The 24,674-nt window shown below is 45.2% G+C and overlaps 1 protein-coding gene across 1 annotated transcript in view; it reads left to right on the top strand.

The window, feature by feature from the left end:
• The window catches only part of Polr3a (RNA polymerase III subunit A), a 43,552-nt gene extending 25,462 nt beyond the window's left edge, over nt 1-18,090 (top strand). Inside the window, exons 18-31 of the mRNA XM_059273873.1 lie at nt 3,085-3,203; nt 3,799-3,936; nt 5,725-5,895; nt 7,069-7,182; nt 8,379-8,465; nt 8,548-8,630; nt 9,968-10,138; nt 11,311-11,404; nt 11,598-11,690; nt 12,994-13,158; nt 13,690-13,854; nt 14,047-14,178; nt 15,821-15,953; nt 17,555-18,090. Of these exons, the coding sequence (XP_059129856.1) occupies nt 3,085-3,203; nt 3,799-3,936; nt 5,725-5,895; nt 7,069-7,182; nt 8,379-8,465; nt 8,548-8,630; nt 9,968-10,138; nt 11,311-11,404; nt 11,598-11,690; nt 12,994-13,158; nt 13,690-13,854; nt 14,047-14,178; nt 15,821-15,953; nt 17,555-17,703 (1,814 nt within the window). The 3' untranslated portion in view covers nt 17,704-18,090. The remainder of the gene's footprint in view (nt 1-3,084; nt 3,204-3,798; nt 3,937-5,724; nt 5,896-7,068; nt 7,183-8,378; nt 8,466-8,547; nt 8,631-9,967; nt 10,139-11,310; nt 11,405-11,597; nt 11,691-12,993; nt 13,159-13,689; nt 13,855-14,046; nt 14,179-15,820; nt 15,954-17,554) is intronic.
• Nucleotides 18,091-24,674: the final 6,584 nt, after the last annotated feature.

The raw sequence follows: 24,674 nt of genomic DNA, 5'->3' as shown, positions 1-24,674 counted from the left end.
GTTTGAAGGTGCTTTGGCCAAATTCGGTGTTAAAAAGAAAGCTGGGAAATTTCAGTAATAGATTTAGCAATATAGCAATCTTTTTTCCTGTCTTGTAGTGCTGAGGATGTGGGAGGCCAGCTCCCCCCTTTTCAAGGGTTTCCATGAGGTGGAAAGAGGGATAAGAAAATATTAGAAAGATAGCGAAGAGGAGAAAGATAAAATCACAGGATAGCTTTGGGAGGACCTGGGTCAATACCCAATGGCCTTTTCTGTTTATTCAAAAGGACTTTTTATAACAATGCCAAGGGGCAGGGCAAAAGACCACCCATTTGCTAGATCAAAGCACACTGCACAGCTAAGTGTAGACTCTTCCAAACACCTGGTAACCATGTCTGTGGTCAGATCATCCCCTTATGCAGCCCTGCTGGGTAAAGCAAGCTCAGATTTTCTGACTTTGAGTAATTTGGGCCTCCACAAATTTCCACTTTTTAGTAATATAAATCTCAAGTGGGAGTATAGAGCTTAACTCTGTGCAGCTCTGAATCAGCTTTCCACTAAGAGCTTGCAAGTAGCTGGAATAATTAAAGCAATACTCCTGCTCCTTATGGCTGCTAGACCTCCTAGTAAAGGAGTAGAGGATGACAAAGATAGAATGACCTTTTTGAATGGGTCTAGGATGTCTATAGCAGCCTCAGATGCACAAAGCCCTTTTTTAAAATCAATGAACTCTTGATGTAACTGTAGCAAATAAATCAGTAAATTCCTGATGCAACTGCATCAAACCATGGTTCATTAATATCAACGGATTAATGTAATTCTAGCATGAATATTACTATACACAATTATAATTCTTACAAACTTACATCCAAAAGCAGACTCTCAGTAGGACTATTTACACTTTTACAAACTTTAGCAAATATTCAAAAGTGATTTCTTAATAAAACATTTTGTATTTCTTGCTAACAAAACATAAGGTACATTAACACAAGTTAACATTAATCCATTCAAAAGACAAGAAAACATTTTTTAAAAAATTAAATAGACTGAGGAATATTAAATCCCCCTTTTCTTTATAATTTTTTGAGCTGCATCTTGGGCCTGTGTAGAAAAAAAAAACAAACAACTTCTCCATTTAAACAGAACCATTTTGTTTTGGAACACAAAACAATTTGTGAACCACCACAGTTAATAAAGCATATATGCATACACAAAACAGTTCATAAGTCATCACAGTTAATAGGGTTTATATTTGTAAGTAAATTCAAAATTGTCCTATTGTAATTGAATCACTCCTGTCCATTCTATTTCTTAAGTCTGAAAAGTTCAAGATGACAGTTCTGGTACCAGTCTTAATATTCCACTAAAAGCTTTCTGATACTAGCCTTAAAGTTCCAAATGTGAAGAAGCCCACAACCAAAAACTTTTTGCAGTTCCCCTAAATGCAACAGTTCAGTTCAAACAGTCTCTGAAACTTTGCTTCGAGTTACAGCAGCATTTTATGACAGTCTTACCCTAGGAACTCTGCCTCAGGGTGAAGGTTGCATCACCATCACCATAGCTGAGCAGAGTCCTTTGGAAAAAGTTATCTGTGCAGCTAGCAAATAGAAGCTGTGTGACTTTTTTACAGTCCCAGTCCCAGAACTGAGGGCTTTCAACTGCCTCTTACCCCAGGAGTTCAAGGTTCCTCCCTGCAGCTATGAGCTACAGCTCTCATTCAGCAACCTGGTCTGGGAGGAAACCCAGCCTCAGCCAGTAGCAGCCACTGCACCCCGACTCCATTACCTACTTTGCCAGTAGTCTTCGAATGCAGCACTCAGAGTCCAGGAAGCCTCTGGGGGCTGCCCTTGGGGCAGCTCTACCTTACTCTGCTGCTGGGAGCTCAGGCTGGTGTGAGTTTCAGTGTATCCACCATTCAACCTGGAGCACTGCTGTTGCACACGGCTGCTAGGGACTCAACCTTGTACATTTCATTGCAGGGAGGATTCAAAAAACTCCTCTGCTTTCTCCACATCCCTGGGTACGTCCCACCCTGGTGTGCTGTCAGCTAGCAGTTTCCCCAGGGTCTGAAGCACTACCTCCATCATGGTCTCACCCTCGGGGATGCTGTTCTGCAAGCCGCTGCCTGCCATTCTCCTCTCTTGTGGTCTGGTGTCTCTGCTGCTCAGCTTGTCAAGGTTGTCAGCTTGTCAGTCTGCTCTCACAAGCACTCTGGCTGACTGCGCTCTCCTCACCACAGCCCCACTATGGCAGAAAGTACGCAAACCTAAACACAGGATAGCTTTGGGAGGACCTGGGTCAATACCCAAGGCCTTTTCTGTTTATTCAAAAGGGCTTTTTATAACAATGCCAAGGGGTGGGGCAAAAGATCTCCCCTTTGCTAGATCAAAGCACACTGCACAGCTAAGTGTAGACCCTTCCAAACACCTGGTAACCACGCCCATGGTCAAATCATCCCCTTATGTAGCCCTGCTGGGTAAAGCAAGCTCACATTCTCTGACCCTGAGTAATTTTGGCCTCCACATGAGGATCAAACCCGATGCCTCATGCATCTTAGGCAAGTGCTCTATCACTGAGCTATAGCACTAGCTTAGATGTAGCAAACTTCCTTAACTTCATATTTACTCAGACTCTTACAGCATTAGGTTTCCTAATACCGTGCTCAAACTCAGAACCTCAGGGCCTCTATTGCTGTCATTTTGTTCATTATGAAATAAAATGCCTGCTCTCTAAGTTGGCTGCCTTTTACCCATTGTTCTACTTCCTGCTCCTGTGCACACTTGGGGTCTCCCCTGCTCTACCCTTGCTTCTCCCTCACTCTTCCACACACATTCAGATTCCTTCTCCCATCGTCCTCTCTCTGCAGACCCCATGTCCAGAGGCCAGTCTGACGGTCATCTGAAAGACTCCAGTGGCCCTTCCCTGCACCCCACACCTGCACATGCTCCGGAGCCCTTTCCTTGGTTCCAACTGTTACTGTAGTTCTGTCCTTCAGTCCCTTGGACCCTAGGCTGTGAGAGTAAGGGTTGTGCTGTGTCGCATTCTATTTTATCCCTCTGTCCTGCCTGGCTTCTGTTATTGTTTCCATTTCTGACCTGTTCCCAGGTTCCTTCATTAACATATCACAGATGATCGCCTGTGTGGGACAGCAAGCCATCAGTGGCTCCCGGGTTCCAGATGGCTTTGAAAACAGATCTTTGCCTCACTTTGAGAAGCATTCGAAGGTAAATGGCAGTGGAAGCTTGAAGGTCTGTTTGTCTAGATTGTCCCCTAAGGAACACAGACTTATCAGGATCTAAAGCCATTGGTTATTTTCACTGGGTGTTTACATAGAATGTGTGGCTGTGGCATTGAGTTGTACTTCATGTCAGTCTTCACCCATATGAAGTGCCTCTTCGGTGACTGTTGGTATGTCAGAGTCCACCGCCATCACTACAGTCTATTTTACCTTTTCAGTAGCTCTAGCTCCAGGTGGATCTGGTTTGGAGGTGGGTGGGACTAGCCCACAATAAGGATGTCTTGAAGACAGTGGGTTCCCAGGGAGTGGGTTGGCTGCCCTCTGAGGTCCTTGACACTTCTGGAATAGCAGCTCCAACTCATATTTTCCTCTTCTGAGCCATTTACCTGCCCTGGCACCCTAGCAAAGATGGTGTGTCCAAATTATTTCTCCTGTAGGCAAGGGCGTAGGGCACCTGCCAGTTCTTGGGTCACTGGCTGGGTATGTGTGTAGCCTCCAGGGGACATTTTCTTCTGTGGATGGATTTTAGAATTTTGGAACTTGAACTGTGTTTGATTTTCTTTTTTCCTGCCTCTCTTTAGCTCCCTGCTGCCAAAGGTTTTGTGGCCAATAGCTTTTACTCTGGCTTAACACCTACTGAGTTTTTCTTCCACACAATGGCTGGTCGAGAGGGACTTGTAGACACTGCTGTAAAGACTGCTGAAACAGGATACATGCAGGTAACTTGAGGAAGTGTCATTGACAAAAGAGCAACAGCACTGTGTGAGAGTAAGCCATGCCTGTTCTGTGCGTAGGTTTGTGTGTGTATATGTGTGTGTGTGTGTATGTGTGCGCGCGCGCGTTTTGTACAAGAGCTGAGATTTACCCCCCTTCTTGGTGTTGAAGGGGAACATTTAGACATGTTGGTGCTCTGGAACTAAAGAAACAAAATAATAACCGAGCTCATATTATCCTGTGTACTCTGAAAGGTAGAGATGAGATCAGAGTCCCAAATGGCTAAGTCTTCTAGAGGGAGATGCTGAGCTTGTAGCCTGGACTTCTCATTCAACCTCCCTTAGCTGTTTCCTAACATGACTGGGGCATGAAGGTGATAACTACCTGCTAGTTACTGAGAGATTTCTGACTCTCACCGTGCCACTGGTTAGGTCTCATCATTCATCCTTTCCATGGCTCCCAGGAATTATAGCTTCAGGGTGACAGGGCTGAGCTAGAGGGTTCTTTGCTGCACTTACAAATGGCTGTAAAACTTGACCCTCTGTGTCTCCCTTAAGGTCACAGCAGAGGATTTCTTTCCAGACTCTATGATCATTTCCACTCTCCAATTCTTCAATAGCTCTATGTGTTACAAGAAAATCAGTGTGTGTTTCTGTTGCTGGGGATTGAACTCAGGGCCTCCTTAATGCTAGGCCAGTGCATTAACTGCTGAGCTAGCCCCCGCGCCCCCCCCCCAAATTTTTCATCTTTTTTACTGTTTATGACACCAGTTAAAGGTGGCAGGCCACATTGTTGGGCCATAAGCTTTATTCTTTTTGTCCTGTCTGTCCCCCTGTGGAAGTGAGGACCTTGCAGACTGCAAAACCAGGATTTGATGAGCCATTGAGCCAGATAAAGGTGAAGAGGGTAAGATAGTGGCCGGAGTCACTTGTGCAGACAGTGCCCCATCTGTACCTTGTTTGTTATCCCCTGATGCTGTGGACATCTGCTGGGAATTGCCCTTTGGTGTGCTACGTTCATCAAAAGGAACTGTGAATGCCTTTTCCACTCGTGGTGTGGGGAGCTGTGACTTAGGGTGTTGAAATGTACAGTATAAATTTCCAAGAGCACCGGGATAACCTAGAAGCAGTGGGTTCTGGCAAGAGCAAGTTTGTTTTCTAAGGTTTCTCTCATTCTCTAGGCCAGAGTCACACTGCTGGCTGGTGGAGGAAGGTTTTCCCAAGCATAGTTGAGAAATGGTTGTTGCCCTTAATTCATAGTCTGTAGCCCTCCTTCCTCATCCTCTGTCCCCAAAGAGGGCTTGCATCTGATTCTCTGCACTGAAGTCTGCTTGGGCTCTAGCTTGAATTTGCATAAAAACTAGTTTGCACCATAGGGAGCGGGGTGGGAAGGCTAAGCAGCCCAGGAAAGCAGTGTGCAGAGTTCTTGGGGCTGGTGAGGTTTCTGTTGCAGGGAGACTTGACACAGGTCAGACTAGAGGTTGGAGCATGAGCTGCCTCTCACTGCACAGGCTAGTGAGCCATATGTGGCCCTGCTGTTCTCAGGCAAAGGAGGGACTCTTCAGGGATTTCTAATAAAGTGCTGTTGATGTAATTTCAGTACTTGTAACCTCATGCTGGGGATGTGGCTTGGTTACAGAGTGCTTACCTAGCACACATAAGGCCCTGGGTTCATCTCTAGCACCATGAAAAACAAGCAAACAAATGACCTATAACCTTGAAATTGAATGTCAAGTCTGATTGTGTGCTATGAAGCAGTCTTCCCGGCAGCTGAGCCTCCTTCTCTTCCTGTAGAGAAGGCTGGTCAAATCCCTGGAAGACCTCTGCTCCCAGTATGACCTGACAGTGCGGAGCTCCACTGGTGACATCATCCAGTTCATCTACGGAGGAGATGGCTTAGATCCTGCTGCCATGGAGGGCAAAGATGAGCCTCTGGAGTTTAAAAGGGTTCTGGACAACATCAAAGTGAGATGCAGCACTCTGTTGAGGGGTACAGTCTTCTGGGGGGCTTTGTCATAGGTGTTGACACTGTTTGTAGTACCACACTTCCCACTTAATCATCTGTGCCTCAGTACTAGATTGGTACCTTATTACTATTAGTTACTCTGTTTTCATTCCTGAGCCTATTGTTAGTCCAAATCAGATGCCAATGGAAGAGGCTCTGGCTCCTCTTTTCTGCTGGAGTGGACTAGAGACAAGCTTTATAAAGAATGGGTGTTGGACAGAAGGCTCATTTCATATACTGTAGCCAGGAATATGAGTTGAAACCAATCTTTTTGAATAGTAACTGGACAAGATTCATCTGGGTTTCAGTTTAGTGCCTTTTGGCCCAGATCTTCCAGCAGCAGAAGGTGGTTCCACTGAGGTGGTTTTTCAGTTGTTTCTAGTAGTTGGAAGCCACCAGTTGAGAATGGGTCAGAAAGCACTAAAACTTTGAGGAAACCCTATGAGCTTGAGGAGTGTTGACACACTTCCCCTCTGGAGATGTTCAGTTGGCTGGATGGTTTTTGTAGTGCAGAAGTTGAGGCCTGGACCTAGGGTATGCTGGGCAAAACTCTACTATCACCAACACCTTGATCTTTTGGTATGCTTTTACTTTTTATTTTCAGGCAAGGTCTTGCTCAGCTGCCCAAACTGGCCTTGAATATGTTCTACAGCCAAGCAAGCTTTCAAGTAGCTGAGATTACAGAGTGGGCCATGAGACCTGGCTGTAGCATTGTTCATTTTTATTACAAATCTGGGCTGGAGTCGAATTGGGAAGTAAAAGATCCATACTCATGAATTAGAGTGGAACTCTTTAAATAAGGTGGGGATTGCTGACTGGGATGATAGTGCATGCCTGTAGTCCTGTGGCTTGAGAGGGAAGAGGATCAGGAGTTAAAGACCAGCTTCACTCCATAGTGAGCTTGAGGCTAGCCTGAGCTACCCAAGTCTATCTCAGACAAACAAACAAAAGGCAGAGTATCAGTTTATCTGGTTTTCATTTTCAGATGAAAAGTGGAGTCTAGCGTTTGTTAGCAAAGAGAGACAGATTGCTAAAAGCTCACTGAGTAGTTTTATGTCTGGTAAATTCCTCTGCCTAGTACTCTCCCTCCCCCTCATCAGGCATATGTAACGCCATGTCTTTTCTGTACTCAGGCAGTGTTTCCATGTCAGAGTGAACCTGCTCTCAGTAAGAACGAGCTCACCTTGACCACTGAGGCCATCATGAAGAAGAATGAGTTTCTCTGCTGCCAAGACAGCTTTCTGCAGGTAGGCTCTGCCCTGTAGTGGTGAGAACGTGGTCTGTCAAATGCCTCCCAGTGCATTTTGTAAACCGTGGTCATAGTGTGGTTTTTATTGTGTCCTGGGCAGTATCTCACTAGCCAGCATGAAGAATTAATGTCTTGTCTTCCTGTTGGGAGAAAGAACCTAGAGAGCTGGTCTGTGTGAGCCCTGTCACCAGCCCACGTCCACTCTCGTATTCCTTCTGCAGCCATTCTGAACATCTGTCACTAGTGACTGCCGTGTGTCTCAGATTGCAGAGTCTTTCCATCCAGATCAGAAACCCATTGTGTTGTCTTCCCATTCCTCGTGAGAGCCTTCATTATGGTGTGCCTTGATGGTTTCCTTGGTTTACCTTTTGTTTTTGACTGTGTGGGTGCTGGGAATTGAACCTGGATCCTCTGGAAGAGTAACCTGTGTTCTTAACTGCCAAGCCATCTCTCCAGCCCTTTCTGAGACTTTAATTCTTAAAATTTAATAAAGCTCTTTCTTAAATGAAATCATTTCTATCTAGAAAGATGTCTGAACTGCAGTGTTACCCTCCATGTCTCATCCCTTCTCAATATTAAGAAAGAGTTGAGCAAGGCTTGGTGGCCTATGCCTTAAGTCCCAGCACTGGGAGGCAGAGATAGGTGGATCTCTGTGTTCTAGGCCAGCCTGGTCTACAAAGTGAGTTCCAGGACAACACAGAAAAACCTTGTCTTGAAAAAAAAAGAAAAGAAAAGAAAAAGAAGAGTTGACTAGCCCAAGGAACTATGAGAAGCTGTAACAATAGGACAGAGACAGTGATGTTCAGAGTGATTGATAATGCTTCCAAAGAGGCCTTCACAGTGGAGGCATGCATACTCTGAGTGTGGAAATGTAAGCCACATAAAGTCCCCAGAGCTATGATGAGCTCCTTCCCACAGCCACATGGCTGAGATCAGGGCCCAAGATCACTCATGGGAAAAGGTTGGGTAATGAGACCTAGCCACATCTTAAGCAGAGGGTCAGTTTCCCCAGAGTGAAAGGCTCCTACAAGCACTGTGTAAGAGAACCAAGACACATATTACATCCTTGATGCTGTGTATTTAGCAGTTGCTAAGATATGGTACACTGTGTCCATTGTTGGGGATTACAAAATGATTGTGCTATCTAAATCATTGAGAATTGTACAATTGATTTGTGTTCTATAATCTTTTCAGGAAATAAAAACATTCATTAAGGGGGTGTCTGAGAAGATCAAGAAAACCAGAGATAAATATGGCATCAATGATAATGGCACAACAGAGGTACGGCCTTCCCAGACTGGTGGGACACAGGGTTTCACAGATGCATCTAGTCCTGACTGTGCACTTGGCTTTGTCCTTCCAGCCTCGTGTGCTGTACCAGTTGGACCGTATCACTCCCACCCAAATAGAGAAGTTTCTGGAGACCTGTAGGGACAAGTACATGAGGTAGGCATGCTAATTATTCTAGACTGCCAGGCATCCATACAGGACTCCCATGCCTGGGATATTCTTACTGGGTTCAGCATCCTGGCTGACCTGGTTTCCTCTCTGTTGATGTGATAAAAATACTCTGACCAAAAGTAACTTAGGGAGGAAAGAATTGATTTTTAGCTCACAGTTCCAGATTAGAGTCTATTTGGGGGAAGTTAAGGCAAGAACTCATCTAGTCACATCACGTTGACATTCAATAGCAGAGAGAGAGGAACACACCCATGCTGCCTGCTTGCCTCTGCTTATGCTCTAGCTTTCTTCACTGTTACACAGTTCAGGCCCCAGCCTGAAATGATTCTGCCAATTTTAAAGGGAGTCTTCTCATCTCAATTAACAGTCTAAATCACCCACAGATAGGCCCAAAGTCAATGTGATCTAGATAATTCCTCATTGAGAATCCCCCTTCCCTGGTGACTTTATGTTGGGTCAGGCTGATAATAAAAAGTGACAAGTACACTGTCCCAGCATCACTGCCAGGATTGGGCAGATTTGTGCCTGGCATCTATGGTCTCCATTGGGACCATTGGCTGGATGCTCCTTAGCATGAAAGGACTTACAGGGAATTTCCTGGATTTCTTTTGCCCATAAGTGTGGGGCGTTTACCCACCACCCCCACAGTTCCCCAGAGTTTTCTTGAGTGTGAGCAGCAGGAAATATTAGATAGAAGGATTTATTGCAGAGATAAACAGATAGAAAATAAAGGATAGCCTCGACAGGGCCTGGAACCTTTTCCAACGGATCCCGACTGTCTCTGCTCCAGGGTTTTTATAGAGATGCCAAGGGGTGGAGCAAAAGACCTCCTCCCCCAGCACAGCCAAGTACAGACCATCTCAGACACCTGCACTCAGGCCCGTGGTCCTAATCATCCTTTATGTGGACCTGCTGGGTAAGGCCATGAGGAACCCGAGAACGGGGTCCCACACATAAGGAAACTCATGTTCTTTGTGGCAGATTCCAGCTCTCTGACCACCTCAATACCGAGTAAGAACAGACCACTTCAAACTACTCCACACACTGGACATCAGCCCTCTGTGTACCACATACTGAGGACACAGAATTTAGTCATGTTGTCTGTCCCTCTGACCATCTTGCTTGCCTTGCTTGTTTCTAGTCCGTGCCAGTCTCTTTCTCTGGCACCAACATTGTCTGGCCAATTGCTGTTTCCATAGTAAACCCAACAGAATCTATATATTTTCTTTTAAGAGGGAGTAACCAGAAGAAGCCTGTGCCCAGCAACTTTGCTGTCCTTTTCACTGTTACATCATATCCTCTTCTGTGCCTTTTTTTTCTAGGGCACAGATGGAGCCAGGCTCTGCAGTGGGTGCACTCTGTGCACAGAGCATTGGTGAGCCAGGCACCCAGATGACCCTGAAGACTTTCCACTTTGCAGGGGTAGCCTCCATGAACATCACCCTGGGTGTGCCACGGATCAAAGAGATCATCAATGCTTCCAAGGCCATCAGGTAGCTGCTCCCTGGCTAGTTTCTTGAGGACCAATGGTCCTTGTGCTCATGAATGTCTGTGATTTGTTAATGGGGCATTGTCTGGTATTCAGAGGGCAGGTTTACTGTGTTGATCAGTGTTTGGGTTTATAGGAAGTCACTCAAGTTAAAACTCGATATAGTCAAAGTGGGATCTGTGGTTTTATTTGGTTTTGTTTTTTTAAACATTTGTTTATATTATGTATATATGAATAGATGAATACTCTGTCTACATGCAGGCATTTAAGCCAGAAGAGAGCATCAGATCCCACTAGAGATGGTTGCCAGCTACCTTGTAGTTGCTTAGAATTGAACTTAGAACCTCTGAAAGAGCAGCCAATGCTTTCAACTGCTGAACCAACTCTCCCATCCCCTGTTTTGGGTTTTTATGGCTACTAGTTACTTGAAAGAGAAGATATTAAATGAGCTAACAGTGTTGAGCACTAGGTCAGTAGCCATTTCATCCTTTTGATGCCGTTATTTCACACCTAAATAGCCCTGAATGATTTTTCTCCTAGTCAGTTTGTAGCCATTCTCTGTAAGCCCCTAGTGATTCAATCAGGTTTTCAAGAGACCCAAGACTAGAAGAACTAGAGATACATCGCATTTTTAGGGATAAAAGTAATTTCACCTATTCTCTAAGTTTTGCAGAAGAATAGCATCAAATGAGAAATAGCTGCTCCTGGTTGTAGACCAGGTACTGTGGCTATCTAGGGTGGTTGAAGGTCTGCCTGCCTCCCTGCATGTTGGTCAGATCTGTGCCAAGGGCCTGTGTTGATGGGATACTGTCTCCTGTGAAGACAGAAGATGATAGTGGTGGTCATAGGAGCAGGGGTATTGCTGGAGAGGACCCGAGGGAGGTGAAATGCATGAGGAGTTGGTTCCCTGGGGAGCAGAAAGTCAAGAACTAAGAGGGAGGGCTCCCTCCATCAGGAAATTTTCTTAAACCTGTTCCTGGATGGAATGGGCACTTGGGGTCTTCTGAAATTAGTTAGCCTCAGTGACAGGTCTTTAAAGTCCTTTCTTGCAGCCCTCCCCAAAGGGAGTTCTAATAAAGTACTAATTGTTTGTGAGTAGCACTCAGATTTTATAGCAGTTCACAGCACACAGTCCTGGTCCCTCCCTTGTGTGCTGATCCTTTCTCCTTCTTTCAGCACTCCAATTATCACAGCACACCTAGACAAGGATGACGATGCAGATTACGCACGCCTGGTGAAAGGCAGAATTGAGAAAACCCTCCTGGGAGAGGTAGGGAATCCCTCTTGATAACAAGAAAATGTTGTCAAACTTCCTTTAAGCAATGTATGGATGTGGCACCACAGCTGTGGATGGGCCTGCAGCAGAGGCCGTGTGCCTTGGTGGGGAGTGTGTCTGTGCAGGCCTGGGATGGCGCAGTGGTCATGAGAGTGAAGACTAATGCTTTGCTCTTTTGCCACGGCAGATCTCAGAGTATATTGAAGAAGTATTTCTTCCTGATGACTGCTTTATTCTCGTCAAGCTTTCCCTGGAACGGATCCGACTTCTGAGACTGGAGGTGAGTTAGAGAGGTAAAATGTGGAGGATGTGATCCCATGGTCCTGAGACAGGTGCTACCAAACCAGGGTTAACGTTCAGCAGGCAGAGAATCACTGTAAATTCTGGCTGGTCTTTGTTGTTGGTCACCCCATTAACTGTCATGTCCTTCTGAGTTGACCCTAATGCAGACAAGACATGGCCATCATAAGAAACTGTTTGACTTGGTGTGGGTGTGTTCTACATTTGTGGGTTTACCATCACAGCATGTTAGCATATTTAGATCTCTGTGTCCGTCTTCGTGTTCTGTGGAAGGAGCCTGGGCCGGCTCTGCCTTATTCACCTGTGGGTCTCAGCACAGCACTTGGCTGGTTTGTAGTGTTTTTCAATTGGTGGGTTAACCTGACCCCTTATACTTGTGTTTGTGGAGATGGAGAACAGTTGACTGATAACCATGTATCTAGGGGTCAGCTGACTTGGGTTGGGATTGCAGACTGAGAACTGCCACATTCCCCTTGCCCTCTAATCCTTACGTCAGTCTTAGCCTTGAAGAACTTCTGGAAGCCATTCTCAAGTGCCACAGTCTGTGATTCCCACATGACAGTCAAGTCTATCTTGCTGTGGGCCTTGTGACTCTGGTAACAGAGCTGATTTATAGGCATTGATGTAGCTTGTTAGGAGAGTAATTGCCTAGCATGTACAAGATTTTGGGTTTTGTCTAGTGACTGGAAAAAAGAAAAAATGAAGAATCCAGTTACATGCAGGAGTGTAACACACAAACAGCAACTTTTTTAGTCTTCCTGGCCTCCGTTCTCCAGGCAGTCCAGAACTTTCACCATGGGCTCTGTTTGTTGCCATTGGTTGGGCATGAGCAGTTAAGAGCACTTCTTACTGATCTTCCAAGAGATAAAAGTTCTGTTCTAGCACCCACAGAGTAGATCACAACCTCCTATAACTCCACCTCCAGGGCATCTGACCCTGTCTTCCTGTCTTCATGTGTACCTACACACAGATGACATACATTCACACAGACAAACACACATACACATGAATCAAAATAAAAGTAAATTTTGTGGTAGACCAGGTAGCACAAACATGACTATAAGACTTATTTAAGAATCATCATGAGCCAGGCAGAGGCAGGCAAATCTCTTGAGTTCGAGGACATCAGGTCTACACACTGAGTTCTAGGATAGCCAGTGGTGCACAGAGAAACCCTTTTGTTGAACAAGAGGGGGAAAAAAGCCACCATAACATCAAGGCTGAAAGCCATTGACACAGAAGTCTGCAGATGTCTGTTGGTAATGTCCCCTGGCACTTTGCAGGTGAACGCTGAGACAGTGCGGTACTCCATCTGCACATCCAAGCTCCGAGTGAAGCCTGGTGATGTGGCTGTTCATGGTGAGGCCGTGGTGTGTGTCACCCCCAGGGAAAACAGCAAGAGCTCCATGTATTATGTGCTGCAGTTTCTGAAAGAGGATCTACCCAAGGTGAGGCCAAGAGTCCTCTCATGGATAGACAGCCAAGAGTGGGGATGGGGAACAGGTTACTACAGAGACCAAGGATGGCACCCCAGTACTTTATGACCATATGCCTAAGGGGTTGATCTGGTTCTTATTAATTGATTTGGGGGTGTGGGAGTGGGTGGTGTGCTTGTGGGAGTTGGCTCCTTCTCTCTACCTTGTGGGTCCTAAGGATCAAACTCAGGTTGTCAGACTTGATGGCTGTCTCCTTTATTCACTGAGCCCTCAGCTAAATTTTATACTTAGCTCTGAGACTGCAACTCTCAGTCTTTTTCTGCTGTCTCTTCAGGCTGACTGTAGGTTGGGGCACAGTCCTCTGAACCATCTTTCCCCTAACCCCAGCAGTACCTAGGCACTCCTGGAGTACACACAGTGCCGGTGATAATGGGGCTGAGAATGGCATGAATTAGTTACCAGCCCATTCTTCAGCCCTGTTTCTGAACCTCTCAGTTGGGACCTAGAGGTTATAGCATCTTGAGTGTTCTGTGTTGAATGTAGGTGGTGGTACAGGGCATCCCAGAGGTGTCCAGAGCTGTCATCCATATTGACGAGCAGAGTGGGAAGGAGAAGTTCAAGCTTCTGGTAGAAGGTGACAACCTTCGGGCAGTCATGGCCACCCATGGTGTGAAAGGAACCCGGACGACTTCCAATAACACGTATGAGGTACCACTGCGTCTGGACCCTCAGCCAATACCCAGCAGTTTCCTGTCCCTGGCATTTGCTTCCCCAGCAATTACAAAACAATCAACTTTGGCAAATAAAGCAGTGTTTGTTTTGTGCTTATCAAATGGGAAGAAGTAGGAGTGAGGTAGCTCCCAGAAGGGACTGCCTCCACTCACTCCTAGCTCTCCCTAGGTGGAGAAAACTCTGGGCATTGAGGCTGCCCGGACAACCATCATCAATGAGATCCAGTACACGATGGTCAACCATGGCATGAGCATCGACAGGAGGCACGTGATGCTGCTCTCCGACCTGATGACCTACAAGGTATGAGAGAAGGGATGCTCCAGGTTGTCAGGGGTCGTGAAATCCTCTGTCTGGCAAATAGCCAGAGAGTGTAAACAGCATAGAAAGTACACTTCTGTGAGGACTGGCCTGGACAGGAAGTAGGTGTCACCACCAAAAGGCTCATATGTGCTGATGGGATCAGGTGTTTCAGTTAATTTCAACACAACCAATCGTTGGAAGAGAAAAGCTTGAACATGGCTTTTGTCTGTGTCTTTAGTCTTATTCTACAGCCAAACTGGCCATTACCAAAACTAAGATGCCCAGGGGACTTGGGTGATGTTTCCCTAACCCATTCCAGTGCTGCTTCTGTAGCCATTTCTAGAGAGTAGGACTGGGGTGTATCTCAGTGGCAGAGTGTTTGCCTAGCGTGCATGGGTCCTGTGTTTGATCTCCGTCAGCACGCGCGCGCGCACGCGCGCACACACACACACACACAGTAAATTACCTTGCTCTCAGGTGAGAGTGTAGTAGGAAGCTGCTATGGGTGTTTGCTTCCTCCCCATACGGTAGTGCATTGTGTTTATACGACCCTTTCCTGATAAGCCTATACTGCTGTAGAGGACATTATGAAACCAGAGGTGTAGCTCAGATGTAGAGCAAGGTAAATATTCACCATGGTAAATATCCCTGAGTCCCTGGGCTCACCTCTAGCACCAAAAAAATAAACTACACCAAGTGTGACCATGGCATCCCTGAAAGAGACCGTGTCTGCAAGTCTTCTTCTGCATTGATTTTTTTTTTTAATGGTTGTGGTATTTCACTGGATCTGTAATATCTATTTGTTGTATGTACATGTGGGTGCATAATCATGTGGGTGCTCCTCCGTTTATGTGGAGGCCAGAGATCAACTTTGGGTACTCTTTCTCATGACCCATTGACTTTGTTTTCTCAAATGCTTTTATTAGCATATATTAATTATGCATAACATGGATTTCATTATGACTTTTTAATGTATGCATATCCTGACATACTTTGGTCATATTCACCTGTTTCCCTCTCTTGTGCACTTCCCATGCCCCCTTATCCCTTTCCTCTTCCTAATAAGTCCTTCTATTTTCCTGCCTTTTTTAATGACATTGTAAGGGCTGCTTACAAGGACAGGGGTGAGGGACAAGTTCTTTCCTGGACCATGGGCACCTCACCAGTGTTTACATCATTGAAGAATATGACTGTCCCTGCCCTAACAACCACTACCTGGCTATAAATCCTCAGGTGAGGCTTCATGAAGCCCTCCCTCACGTGATAAGATATTGACAGTGGTGGTCCTGTGTGGATCTGGTGTATGTTTGGCTCATTTCCTTGACTGGAATTAGCTAAATTGTTTCTAGTATTAGCTTAATGATCATAGGAAAGGAGAAGAAACCCCCTTTTTAACCCTCAGATTCCTAATTCTGTGTGGCACAGTGTCTGGGTACAATTGACAAGTGACAGGCTCCTTGTCCTTGGGATCATCAAACCCCAATGGCTATGAAGCTGCACTGAAAACCATCTGCCTTTAGTGGTGCCACGAAAAGCTGCCTGGCTGTTCCTGTTGGTTCTAGTGTTGTGATAATGTCTTCTGCTTTGGTTTTGAACTTCCTGGAATGGCTTGAGACTCATCTGACGATCTTCCCTGGCACAGGGTGAAGTCCTGGGTATTACCAGGTTTGGCCTGGCCAAGATGAAGGAGAGTGTGTTGATGCTGGCCTCCTTTGAGAAGACAGCTGACCATCTCTTTGATGCTGCTTACTTTGGGCAGAAAGACTCTGTATGCGGTAGGTTTGCAGTATCAATGGCCTATTGCTTACAGAAAGAATGGATCATTTGTCTTCAGAGCCCAGCTAAGGCACCCTGTCCTCCCTCTCCCCATTCTGTGAGCTCCTTTCAGTGCAGACAGTTCTTCAGTTCCAAAAAGAAAATATGGACCCTGAGCCAGTGGAGACCTTTTAGTCCTTGAAGCTGTACTTGGCCACATTGACTAACAGCCTACATGTTGTCCAGGATTGACAGAAGGTAGACAGTGGAAGAGCCTCCAGGTGTAGCAGTAGGGTGTTCTGTGGTCCTGCCTCCTAGTGAGGCACTGAACATCATTTTAAGAGCCAAGTAGGACAGAAAATGGGGAGACAAAGGTGGAAGATGGAGAGAGAGAGAGGTGATGGGAAATCCTGGCGTGGGGATGCACACCTTTCATCCCAGAACTCAGGAGGCAGAGGCAAGCAGATCTCTGTTGAGTTCAAGGCCAGCCTCTTTTACATAGCAAGTTCCAGGCCAGTCAAGGCTATGCATTTTGAGACCCTGTCTTCAAAACAACATCGAAGTGAAGTGAAAGAAAATTGAGGAGGGTTAGAATGGGAGAAGCCCATGCACAAGCCAGAGTATAGCTGTCAGACACCATGACTGAAACCTAGCACCCACCACCAACACCTTTGCTGCCTTGGCACAGCCTCTGTCCCCCACAGTACAGGAAATGTCCTGTCTCTATGCTGAGAACACTAGCCCAATGTTAGATCTCACTGTGTTGGGGTTAGTTTGTCTCTTTGCCTCTCTGTTCTGGAGTTGTCTTTGGCATCAATATAGAATGCATCTACCTCCTGTTTGCTTCCTGTAGAATCAAGAGTCCTAGCATAGAGCCTTAGACTCTTGATTTGCACCTGGGTGGTGGTTGCGCATTGGCTTTAGTCCCAGTATTCTGGAGGCATAGGCAGACAGATCTCTGAGGGGTAGCCAGGACTACATAGAGAAACTCTGTCTCCAAAAACCATTAAAAAAAAGAGAGAGAGGGAAGGAAGGAAGGAAGGAAGGAAGGAAGGAAGGAAGGAAGGAAAAAAAGGAAGGAAGGAAGGGAGAAAAGGAAGGAAGGAAGACAGTAAGAAAGACTTGAAGTGGAACCAGGAAAGGAGAAAATCACTATCCCTTTTTGAAGTCAATAGCAGCCTGCCTTCCAGTGTCTGATAAGGACACGCTGCCCATGGCCCTGCACTTCCAGCCCCATTGACATCTTTTCTTCTGGGCACTAAGCTAAGGAAGGCAGGTGGCAAAGTCACCATCTCCTGACCATGTGCAGGGATCCTGCTGCCAAGGCACTCTCTCAAAGGCTGTCTATCTCCTGATCTTTACTCCTGTTGCAGAGAACTGGCTTGAACTGAATTGACTTCTGGTGACCTGTTGGTCTGAGGCAGGCACTGTCATTCCAGAGACAGTGCTCCTTGGCCATCCCCCTAGGGTATATACATGGGAGGAAAAATGATGAGCCAGGTTCAGCCAGGTGGTATGTGGTAGAACTGGACCTCAGACCCCAAGTCTGCAATCTTGGTTCAGTCATGTTTTCTCCACTCTGTGAATCCAGCTCTCTGACCTTGGTTCTGGTTGGTTCCAGGTGTGTCCGAATGCATCATCATGGGAATCCCAATGAACATCGGAACTGGGCTCTTCAAGCTGTTACACAAGGCCAACAGGGACCCAAAACCACCCAGGAGGCCTCTGATCTTCGACACAAATGAATTCCACATCCCTCTTGTCACATAATTTATAGCAAGAGGTCATCATTCCTGATCTTGGCTCCTTGTCCTGTCTGTTGCTAAATAGAAGAACTCTGTATTCCTGATTGACCTTAAATGGAGCACAGGGTTAGACAGACCATGGCCTCAGCAGGAACTCCTTGGAAGGGGAACTGGGAATTAGCTTGTAACCTAACTTGTGGGGCCTCAGGGTGGCTATTCAGTCTTCTCAGTGCCCATTTCACCACACTGTGACCCTGCAGAGGACCTAAGGTGTGCCCACTCATGCCTGTGAGCCAGGTCTAGGCCCACAGAGGCCAGGACACAGTCCTGGTTTCCTACTCCTCAGGCTGGATTTGCCACTGATGTGCTCATGTAAATAAATTGCTGTTATTTATTTGTTCTGTCTGAGAGATATACAGTGTTTGTTGTTATTTTACTTTGAAACCAGAAGCTGTAGAACCAAGAAAACCAGCTTCAATGCATTCCTGGAAAAGCACCTAGGATGTGAGGTCCAGGAAGAGATGGCTAGTCCCTGGCTAGGCACTGTCTATTTGAATTTTTTTTTAAAGGTAGATTATTTATTTATTTATTATTTTTATTTATTTATATGTATGCAGTTTTTTGCCTGCATGTGTCCCTGCAGCCCAGAAGAGGGCATCATTACAGACGGTTGTGAGCCACCATGTGGTTGCTAGGAATTGAACTCAGGACCTCTGGAAGAGCAGTCAGTGCTCATAACCTCTGAGCCATCTTTCCAGCCCGTCTATTTGAATTTAAGTGCCTTAAAAGCAAAGGGAATGGAAACTTCTACTTTCCTAGTAATGTGAGTCACTTTTGAAGGGCTCTGTAGCCTGTGGCTCCCAAGTGAAGACTGTACAAAATAAATCATCAGCAGATCTGAGGAAGAAGAGGGATGGTTCCTCTAAACTTTCTTTTGGACAGAGGTCCTGGGCAGGACCTCTTACTGACAGCAACACATTGCTTGTCTACACCCAGTCCTATAAGAAATCTGGGCCTTGGGCAGTATACAAAGGCACTTGTGAGGAATGTAAATGATTGGATGGGAGTATCCTTTGTGATTCAATAGCCACCCAGGTTTGGAATGGACCAGCTTGATTTAATCTCTGGTGAAGGGAGTGGAGTGTCTCTGATGGCTTCTGTCTAGTCCCTTGAAGGAATCAGTGGGGTTTGGCCTCAGACCCTGACACTTCCTTCTGGGGCAGCATCCCTCAGGGAAAGGCAGAGTTTGTCATAGGCACAGTTCTATGCTGGCAGCATTGGGTATTACTCGGTAGTTCACATGGTCATACACAATTTCATCTATTCTGTATGTGGACCTAAGGAAAGGCAAGAGCACGGTCCTCAGATATAAAACATCACTTCACCTTCCCCTCCATCTCCCTAAGATGAAAGACTGGTAGGGAGAATGGTAAGTTCTTTTCAATAGAAAGGATTGGTAGGTGAGACCTTGGAGTAGGGAATGTTTCTGCATTATTTGTTGAGACAGGGTCTCATGACTCCCAAGCTGTCCTCACACTGGCTTTGCACGTTCACCTTGAGCTTAGATCATCCTGCTTCCACTTCACAAGTGCTGAGATTACAGGGGGGCCACCGGGCCGGTGGGGACAGCATTAGGCATTGACCCAGGACTTGCTACATGCTAGGAAGTCACTCTCCCAACTGAGGTGTGTCTCAGGTATTGTCCTTATTTTCCCACTATCCTTTCTTCTCCCCCAAGAGGCAGAATCTCACTGTAACTCAGAGGCCTATAACTAATCCAGTTTTGGTGTCTTTGGTGCAGAGTGGAGAGCACCATATTCAGCCTGAGGCTTTTTCTCATCGTGGATCCACTATTTCAGTTTCCTCTGCCAATGGATCATCAGGTATTCCCCAGCACCATGATGGCTGCATTCTCTTATCTGCTAAGGACTCCTGGGGCAATTGTCTAAAGCTAAGCACATATCTTCCATGACTGTACCATTAACCTAAACCCCACACTGTAACCAGCCCTGCAGGTTCTTCCTGAATGTGCTTTCAAACACTTGTACTTGAGGAAGGTGATCTTTCCTCACCTACATTCACCCTGACATGGCTTCTTGATATTTAATTGCTCATTTTGATGAATAAAGGGATTTTGAGTAAGAAATGAGACACATTCCTGGGCAATCAATCTGGAAAGGGAACCTGGGCTTCTGGTCGGTTCAGGGAGAACCAATTAGCAGGGTGGCAAAGGCTGTTCCCCATGACATCAGCAGTCCCTTCTCGGGACATTCTATTGTATCCTGGAGAGCTCTTGGCATCCCCTGTGATGTCACCAGTGTTGTAGAGACACCAACATCACTTAGGGCATTCCTTCAGTGTCTGTAGGGTACACCATAGACATGTTGTCAAGACTGAGGAGTCTACTTGGGAGAGAGAATGGAGAACATCCAGAGACCAGAGAGAGGCAGAAGGAAGGTGCCGTCCAGGCTCAGAGGATAAGTGGTTCTGGCGAAGGCACAGTGAGTGCTGGGCAGGAGATGGAGGGCTTCCTGGAGGAGGTGGGCTTGAGCTGGGCCTTCCAGTAATGAGGCAGAAGAGCTGGAGCCTCTGAGAAGCAAATGGACCTCATTGCTGACAGGAAGCAGAAACACAGAAACAGGAAAGGGCCAGACAGGAAAGATATGACCCCGAGTACCTCTCTTTCCTAAGAGCTACTTCTTCCACTTAAGCTCTATTTCTGAGAGTCACAGGAACCTCTCCACAGGGTTGGTTCACACTTTGAACAGTTGTCCTCTAGTGGGAGGTTGGGAACTCTTAGTAGGGGCTTACTGGGAGAAGTAAGTCACTTACTTCAGCTGTGCCTCTGAGCAATAAAGCCTAGCCTAGGCCTACTTCTGGCCTAGCTCCTTGAGCCTATAGGCAGCTTCCTGGTCTGCTGCCATGGAAACAGCTTCTGCCTCCCACCTCCACAGACCGAGCTTCCCCACCTGCCTTCTCTGCTGAGATGGAATGAGCCCTAATAAACACTCCACTCCCAGTTGTTTCTGTCAGGGATTGTGGTGAAGTCATATAAAACAAGGAACTTTTGTAGAAACTGACCCCATCACACTGAAAGCTCCAGGCTCTGACTACTTCACAGGTAACATCTAAATTCTACTAAACTGTAGAGAAGAGTTAATGCCCTTTAAAAAAAAAAAAAAAGACACAGTCTGCTATGTGACTCTAACTGGCCTAGGGCTCAACATTACAGTCATCCTCTTGTCTCTGACTCCTGTGTGCTGGGGTTACAGGCTTGCTCCATTGTGACCCACTCAGTACTGCCTTTTCAATGAAAGCTATTCCCAAACAGAAAAGAAAACAGTGTCTCAATTCTAGTTTTGTTTTTCAAGAGGTATGCAGCAATGTCTGGCTCTGCATTAGTTCTTTTTGAGAGTAGGTTAGCATTGTTTACAAGATTAAGAAAGCCAAATAAAATTATAGGTCCACTTTCAGTTATTAACACAAATATGAAAGTTATAAGTAAACCTAACCATATATTAATATGCTCCCAAGAAAACAATATTAGGAAATATAAAATCTAGCAATGTGACTTATCACTTGGAAAGACTAAAAGAGAAAAATCACATGATTGCATCAATAGATACAAATGAAGCATTTGATAAAAATGTTCTAAGGAAACTAAGAGCAGATGAGAGCTTCCAGCATCTGGTGAAGTCTATATGATAAATGTTAGTAGCAATCATCTTTTTCTAAGTACATTATACATTCCTTTCATAGATTAAGAAAATGTCTTAGCAAATAACAGAGGTCCTGCTACTGTAATAATGCAATTGATAAGGCAATCAATTGATTAATAAATCAAATGAAATATGTATGAATGAGAAAGGGACATAGAAACAAAACACTGTTTTTTTGGTTTGTTTTTAGGAAATGCAAGACTTTATTGCAGCTTATGTGCTATAGTGCATCACTGAAGGAAGTCAGGGCAGGAACAAAAGCATGGACTTGAAGCAGGAACCAGGGAGGAATGCTGTTTGGTGGCTTGCTCAGCTAGCTTCCTTACACAGCCCACAATGGGCTAGGCTATCCTAAGTCAGTGGAAATCAAGACGTCCCACACAGACATGCCAAAGGGCAGTCTGATCCATGCAGCCTCTAGATTGAGATTCTCATCTCTATTGTTGCTGGGCTGTTTCAATTTGACAGATAAAGTTAACTAGAACTTTCCATTCCTTGTCAGCATCACACACACACACACACACACACACACACACACACACACACACACACCCATCACCTGAATGTCATAACCATTTATTTCTTGTTCTCCATATTCTTATGTTAATATCATAATATAAAACGCAGTGTATGCTTAAAAAACCCCACAAACTTTAAGACTTACATTTTGAAAGTCCAAGGTCCCTTAGAAAAAAAGTCTCTTAATTTGGTCTAGTAAAACAAACCAAAAAATTATTTTCTTATTCCACAATGAAGGAATGGAGCACAGAAATATTCAGATGGAACATTACCAAAATCCAGCTTTATTAATTAAATTCCTACAGCCCAGTATCTAGCATCTGATACACATGTGTAGCCGGAAGTTTCTCTGGTCCTGCCCAGCTCCAAGGTCCTGAAGCTACTTATAAAATAATCACTCAGAGGCTTAATATTAATTGTATATTATATGGCCTATGGCTCAGGCTTCTTACTAACTAGCTCTTATAATTCAAGTCAACCCATAACTATTTTTTTTTTTCGAGACAGGGTTTCTCAGTATAGTTTTGGTGTCTTTCCTAGATCTCGCTCTGTAGAGTAGGCTGGGCTCGAACTCAGATATGCACCTCGCTCTGCCTCCCGAGTGGTGGGATTAAAGGCATGCACCACCACCACCTGGCTCAACCCATAACTATTAATCTATGTATCACCACATGTTCCTTGGCTTTACCTGCTTCCCATTACAAGTTGCTCTTTGGGCATCTGGCTCAAGTCTCTCCTGCCTCTCCTTTCTCCTTTTTCTATCTCTCTTGGATTTTCCTGCCTGGCTCCATCCTGATCTGCCATTGGCCAATGAAGCTTTATTTATCAACCAATCAGAGCAACACATTTTCACAGTGTACAGAAACACATCCCACAGCACTCGTGTGATCTTCTGGGCTCTAAGTGGATGGGGCATTCCTCCCTCTCCAGTTCCACTGCTTGCAACACATGCAGTGCAGCTTTTCTCAGGGTTAGTCTGGCTCCACTCCATATCTGTGCTTCCCCTCGGTAGATGGACCGTGGTCTTGCCATCCACAATATTCTATGGCACTCTTTTTACCTCCTCTTCCACAGGGTTTCCTATGTCCTGAGGGGAGGAGTCTGATTAGAGAGGTCCTGTTTAATGTTGAGTGTTCAAGATCTCTTCCTCTCTGCATATTGTCTAGCTGAGGGTCTCTGTATTTGTTCCCATCTGCTGCAGGAGGAAGCTGCTCCTATGATGGATGGCTGAGAAATGAATTGTCTATGAGTATAGCGTGATGTTGTTAGGAATCATTTTATTGCTATGTTCCTTAAGCAGAACAGTAGTATTTGGTTTTCCCTATAGACCCTAGCCTATCTAGTCTTAGGTTCTTGGCCAGCCAAGCAGTGCTGCGTATGCCTTCCCTGTCAGGGAATGGGCCTTTAATCAAGTCAGGTACTGGGTGATTACTCCCACAAGCTTTGTTCCACTACTGCACCAGCATATCTTGGATGCAGTCACCATTCTAGATGGTGGTTTTGTAGCTGGGTTGGTGTTTACCTTTCTCCTTTGATAGTGAGCAGAGTGCTTTTCAGTCCCATGAAATCTAGTCTATAAGTGGTGAAGACTCTAGGGAGACACTAGCTTGACTTCTCCATGTTCAATGAGTTGTGTCATTGTCATCTTCAGGAACCCCACCTTCCTGTCAGTTTATGGAGAGCAACCAATAGCCTTGCAATACCCTGGGTTGTTTGAGATCACTATTGGACACCTTTCACCTACAACTTGACTAGATGTAACCCATTGCCAGTACTGCAAGCTTCATTTGGCAACAAGAGATATCCAGTTGGGTCTTTGTCTCCTACACTCTGGTTTCTGTTTGTTTTGTTTTTGTTTATTTGTGCTTTCTTTTCTGTGTGGGGGTATTTCATCTAGATCCCCTTCATATATGTATATATTTTAGAGTGGTTCTACTCTATTAGGTTTCCATAAGATCCCTCAAATGGCCCTTAATTTTACCTCTCCCTCCCTATATTTATTTGCCCCTTCTTCTTTCTCCCTCCTCATTTGACCATCCTATTCCAGACTCCATTCCTCACCCACCCATAACAATCTATTCTATTCCCCCTTTATAGAGATCTGTACCTCCCCCCCCCAGTCCCTTACTCTATACCTAACCTGTGGTTATACAGATTGTAACTTACTTATCTTTGACTCAACAGCTAACATCCATATATAAGTAAAAACATACCATATTTGTCTTTCCGGGTATCTTATCTCACTAAGGATGGTTTTTTTCTAGCTCCATGCATTTACCCATGAATTTCATGATTTCCTTTTTCCTTTTTAACTGCTGAGTAATAGCCCATTGTATAAATATACCCCATTTTCTTTATACATTCATCTGTTGAATACCTAAGATGTCTCCAATTTATGGCTATTACAAATAGAGCATAAATGAACATGGTTGAGAGAGAAAGAGAACACTTACTGTGTCTCTGTTGTAGGTGAAGCATCCTATGGGTATATGCCAAGAGCGATATACTGTGTCTTGATCGATTTCCAGTTTCCCAAGGAACAGCTGCATGTATTTCCATAGTGGTTGTACAAGTTTACATTCCCACCAGCAATGGATGAGTGTTTCCCTTGCTCCCCATCCTCGACAACATTAGCTATCATTTGTTTTTATTAATCTTATCTATTCTAAGTCATGTAACATGAAATCTCAAAATAGTTTTGATTTACATTGCCCTAAAGACTACATTTTTAAGTGTTTCCTAGGTACTAGAATTTCTG

The sequence above is a fragment of the Peromyscus eremicus genome, chromosome 9 (assembly GCF_949786415.1).
Source record: "Peromyscus eremicus chromosome 9, PerEre_H2_v1, whole genome shotgun sequence".
Taxonomy (NCBI): Eukaryota; Metazoa; Chordata; class Mammalia; order Rodentia; family Cricetidae; genus Peromyscus; species Peromyscus eremicus.
The sequence above is the reverse complement of the archived record's forward strand: the minus strand, read 5'-3'. Positions and strand labels throughout refer to the sequence as shown.